The following is a 5,601-nucleotide window of genomic DNA, read 5'->3' as shown; positions in this document are numbered from 1 at the left end:
GTTTGTAACTTTTCCACCATCTTCCGATTAACAGTGTTTAGCAAAAACGTTACAGCCATCTGGTTTGGTTGGGCCCGTTTCCATCACGGTGTAAAGCCCAAAACCGCACGCGTCGAGTAGATATGAAAACACTCGATCCCATTTCCTTTTCTCCGCTCGTCTATGCCTCGCTTCATCTCCACCATGAGCCCTCTCCTTCACCGCACGACCATCCCTCGCCACCGGAGTAGGAACGCTGGGCCTCTCCCTCCCCCGCGGCAAGAAGCAACGCTGGATCTATCTCTCTCCTCTTCAAGCTCCATCCCCTCGTCCCCTGTTTTCTTCGACGCGAGCCACCCCAGCCTCTGCTACCTTCAGCAAGAACCATGATGCTGAATTGTATTGAGAAAGTATCCCCTTGTTGAACCAAACAAATCACATGGTCACTCAATACACCGCCCAATATAGTGCAGTCTGATTACAAAGCTGAATACATTACGTGAGGTGAACCAAATGTGTCGTTAGTTACTCAAGTATATAATGAGAAGAAGCAACGGAAGTGAACTTAAAATTTGCATCGCATGTATTGTTTCAAAGTTAAACTTTATTTGTTTGAAATACTAATAGTTACATCATAGGACATGTACAATTTCGCTCATAGGCTCCTCAAACCAATCATTAATTGAAGAAAATCTAGCTAACCTAACAAACTCATGAACAACTTTGTTCGCTCCCCTACTACAATGTTTGAAACTAGTAAGAAAAAAATCATAAGCAAAAAAATAACAATCATCAAAAACTACCGTCGCCGCTCCCGCAGAATGTCCTTCATTCTTCATGGTATCAATGATCTCCACAATCAGAATTAATAATGAGACGATTGCAGCCCGCCTTTTGCGCAAGGGTTAGGCCGAATCTTAGCACCAGAACTTCAGCCGTCATGACATCTGCACACCACTCGATTCTCAAATTTCCGCCAACAATAATATTTCCTTTTATCATCTCTGATGACGCCGCCATGCCCCTAAGCATGTCTTGATCAAAAGATGCATCGATATTAAGTTTTGCAAAATTCTTAGGAGGCCGAATCCATTCCCCTCTTTTACTCGTAGCATTGGGGGAAGAGGCATTAATGTAATTTGTTGTTAGAGCATGAATCCCCATAGAAATTTAATACACATCTTAAGTTGTTTCCTCATGAACCGGTTTACACACTTCCTACCACAAGAACCAAGCTGTAATGACTATCAATTCTCGAGCATTCTGAAGACCCAGAATGGAGAAATCTTGGTCTGGCAGCAGAAGCAAGAACTCAATGACAACCTCACATGCACGATCTTTCATAGTCTCTTTTGATCACTTCATCCATACCTACTCCATACGTCCTTAGCTTTCTGGCACTGAAATAATAGTTGCTTTGTATTTTCTGGCCCATGAGAAGAAGATAGGCATTGTGGTGACACTTTCATATGTCAATTGACAAATGACAAGTGTAAAACGACAGGGGAGAGTGCCATATAGCGTGCGTCAAATAAAGATTTTAACTTTTGCCGAACAAGATAATTTCCAAATGTAGATCAAACAGGATTAACATCAATTTGTCTCGTACCATTAGTATGTCGAAGTTTACTCCCGTATTGGTAGTCCCATTCCACAAAATAAGCCGATCGAGTAGTGAACATTCTATTTTTTGTGTAGCTCCATGCTATAAAATCTGACATATCATGAAGAGAAAGAGAAATATCGAGGACACGCTGAGCATTAATTGGCCATAACATTTGTCTCACCAGGTCTTCATCCCATTAATTAGTGACTGGATTAATAAGATCAGAGAACCTTGACAGAGGTGTCTCCCTCTTGGAGTAATATAATGTTTCTATTCTCGTAATTTGGGATCCATTCATCTTTTCAAATATAAATATTCTGTCCATTGTCCACTCACGGGATATAACCATGCTTTAACGAATTGACTCCCGCCATAACACTTTGCCAATTAAAAGAGGAGCCCTTTTTTAAGTTTGCATTCACCATCGAGAAAATACTTTGCTTTTAAATTATGTACCCCATCGTTGCAAAATATGTCGACAAACGAAGAACGCGATGTGACTGACTCTGACCACCATTCGCTCTCGGCTATTCCTAGTTGTTTTGGCCGTTTGGCCAATTCAAATCTGCACTTACCAAGGAAATACACGTTCCTAGCTCAGCATTGCCGAGAAGTTACTCGCTCAACGGACGGTAACTGACAGACGATCATCACACACGCTCAAATTTTTCCCACACCTGACGCCATCATGACATTTACAGGCCACCACACAACGCTCTCGACAGTTACGGTTCCGGTCTTCAGGGACCGGTTTACTTCGTCGCGCACGGCTGCACGACGCCGTCCACGTCCACAGCTCCGCGCATCATCCAGTGAACCAGTCCACGAAGCGAACTGCACCGGGGATATGCCTGCTGACAGCAGGAAAATGGCCAGCGATTCGTGTTCATGTTCGATCACATTGGCCTACAAAGCAGAGGATCTCAAGAGCAGCAGCTAGCAACAACTGACCAAAATTCAAACGAGCAACTGTTTCGCCGATCATTTCACGCACTGTTGAGTTGAGTTGTGCTCCAGATCATCGTCTCGTGCCGTCAGCGTCAACTGGACCAGGAGTAGGATCGGCGACAGCGGGCAGGCGTGCGATCTCGGCCGTCCGACGTTTCATCGGACGGTCGAGAGCACGTCCAGACCGAGAATGTGGTTGAGGATTTGTGGAAGTGAGTCCGCCCGCCCTCCTCAAGTCCTCTTCCCCTTGTCGCCAAACGAGAGCCATTTGTGAAGCTTCTTTCCGATATTCCACTTTCTTGTTTCATCCCTCCCCACCTCTCCTCTTCCAACCCCCTCACATGGTGTGATCGGCCAAGCGAAGGGACCACCGCAGCCATGCCTCCGCCGGTAGCCGCCGCGCTGGTGATGCTGCTCGCCGTGGCCTTGGGCGCGGCGCGCGCCGCCGACGACCTAGCGTCCGACACCGCGGCGCTGCAGGCCTTCATCGCGCCCTTCGGGTCGGCGTCCGTGTCCTGGAACGCGTCCCGGCAGACGTGCTCCTGGACCGGCGTCGTCTGCTCCGGCGGCCGCGTCACGGGGCTCCACCTGCCCGGGGACGGCCTCCGCGGCTCCGTCCCCGTCGGCGCGCTCGGCGGCCTCACCAGGCTCACCGTGCTCTCGCTGCGCTTCAACGCGCTCTCCGGCCCGCTGCCGGCCGACCTGGCCTCCTGCGTCAAGCTGCGGGTCATCAACCTGCAGTCCAACCACTTCTCCGGTGAGCTCCCGGCCGCGATTCTCTCCCTCCCGGCGTTGACGCAGCTAAACCTCGCTGAGAACCGGCTCTCCGGGAGAATACCGCCCGCCATTGCCAAGAGCGGGAAGCTGCAGCTGCTCTTCTTGGAGGGCAACCTCTTCACCAAAGAGCTGCCCAACGTCGACATGCCATCCCTCTTGTCTTTTAACGTCTCCTTCAACGACCTCACCGGCGAGGTTCCCAAAGGCTTCGGCGGCATGCCCGCCACGTCTTTCCTCGGCACGACACTGTGTGGCAAGCCCCTCCCGCCGTGTCGAACACCATCTACCCAACCACCGTCCCAGCCTCCCACGGTTGCCCCCGAAGCCGCGGCCGCGGGAAACGGCCGCGGGCGAGGCCGGCGACACCTCGCGGGCGGTGCCATCGCGGGCATTGTGATCGGCTGCGCTTTGGGCTTCCTGCTTATCGCCGCCGTTCTGGTCCTTGCCTGTGGCGCCCTGCGCCGGAAGCCAAGAAGAACCTACCGCAGCCAGGACGCCGTCGCGGCGGAGCTGGCCCTGCACAGCAAGGAGGCGATGAGCCCGAATAGCTACACTCCACGGGTCTCCGACGCGCGGCCGCCACCGCCCGCATTAATGCCGCCTCCGGTCGCCCCCGTCTCCGTGGGGCGGAAGAAGCTTTTCTTCTTCGGGAGGGTGCCGAGGCCGTACGATCTGGAGGACCTGCTCCGCGCGTCCGCCGAGGTTCTTGGCAAGGGCACGTACGGTACCACGTACAAGGCCGCGCTGGAGACGGCGCCGGCGGTGGCAGTGAAGCGTCTCAAGGAGACGTCGCTGCCGGAGCGCGAGTTCCGGGACAAGATCGCGGCTATCGGTGGGTTGGACCATCCTAACGTCGTGCCACTGCAGGCCTACTACTTCAGCAAGGACGAGCGGCTCATGGTGTACGAGTTCGTCGCCACGGGCAGCCTCTCCTCGATGCTTCACGGTACGTGTTCTCGTCAGATTCTCTCTGTTTTCTTGCTCCAAACTCTGCTCCGAATCGGAACAAAATTTCTGAATTTGTGAGAATCTCAGGCAACCGTGGCGCCGGGCGATCGCCGCTGAGCTGGGAGTCGAGGAGGCGGATCGCGCTGGCCTCGGCGCGCGGCCTGGAGTACATCCACGCGACGGGCTCCAAGGTGGCGCACGGCAACATCAAGTCGTCCAACATACTCCTCGGGCGGTCGGTGGACGCGCGCGTGGCGGACCACGGCCTGGCGAGCCTCGTCGGCCCGGCCGGCGCGCCGTCGATGCGCGTGGCGGGGTACCGCGCCCCCGAGGTGGTCGCCGACCCGCGGCGGCTGTCGCAGAAGGCGGACGTGTACAGCTTCGGGGTGCTGCTGCTGGAGATGCTGACGGGGAAGGCGCCGACGAACGCCGCGCTGCACGACGAGGGCGTGGACCTCCCGCGGTGGGCGCGGTCCGTGGTGCGCGAGGAGTGGACGTCCGAGGTGTTCGACACGGAGCTGCTGAGGCAGCCGGGCGCGGAGGAGGAGATGGTGGAGATGCTGCGGCTGGCCATGGACTGCACCGTGCCGGTGCCCGACCAGCGGCCGGCGATGCCGGAGATCGTCGTGCGCATCGACGAGCTCGCCGCCCCGGGGTCGGCGTCGTCCATGGCACGGCCTGGCCGGAGCATCTCGGTCGACGAGGCCGACGACCGGCCGCTCAAGCCGGCCGGGTCGATCCGAGAGAGCTGAGGCTCGGTCGTGTCACCCAGCATGGCGACCGTTCGGTAATTTACGGAAGATTCTGAAGAAAAGAGAATCTTGTCTTCTTGCGTGTGTCTTTAGGGCATTACTTATTTACCACCGTGTGCTTTCTACTTTCTTTTTTTGAAGTTTCATGAATTTCTTGATTCTTCTTCCTTGTCACGAATTCTTTGGATTAGCTGCGTGTGTTGAGGGATGCTGGCGATAGGAGAGGCACTGCTGGTTCGGAGACAGACAGAGTATGTAATTACATCATCATCATGGAGTTGATTTTGTTGCGATCGTGCGCGGGTCACCCGATTAACAATCATCTACCCGAAGAAAACAGCTGCCTTTGTGCAACTATTATACCCCCCCTGCATGGAAACGGTAAAGAGAAAGTGTTCTTAATTTGCCATGAAATGGAGTGGAATCAGGAGCACAATCTTCAGACATTGGCCACCGTAAATGTCATGTCAAGTGTCACGTCAGTTTGTTGCGCCGTGGTACGACTTTCCCACACCGCAAAAAACAAGAGAGTTTTCTGTGAAAGCAACGAGAACATGGACGTGTTCAAAAAAGAAAAAAAAACGAGGACAT

The 5,601-nt window shown here is 53.8% G+C and overlaps 1 protein-coding gene across 1 annotated transcript; it reads left to right on the top strand.

Moving 5' to 3' along the window:
- Window positions 1-2,541: 2,541 nt before the first annotated feature.
- LOC125538601 (probable inactive receptor kinase RLK902) lies at window positions 2,542-5,319 on the top strand. The gene is made up of 2 exons (XM_048701862.1): window positions 2,542-4,256; window positions 4,346-5,319. The coding sequence occupies exons 1-2, from the start codon at window positions 2,912-2,914 to the stop codon at window positions 5,008-5,010; spliced, it is 2,010 nt and encodes a 669-aa protein (XP_048557819.1). The 5' UTR covers window positions 2,542-2,911; the 3' UTR covers window positions 5,011-5,319.
- Window positions 5,320-5,601: the final 282 nt, after the last annotated feature.

Source organism: Triticum urartu, chromosome 2 (assembly GCF_003073215.2).
Source record: "Triticum urartu cultivar G1812 chromosome 2, Tu2.1, whole genome shotgun sequence".
Lineage (NCBI taxonomy): Eukaryota > Viridiplantae > Streptophyta > Magnoliopsida > Poales > Poaceae > Triticum > Triticum urartu.
This window is presented reverse-complemented; position numbering and strand designations above follow the sequence as displayed.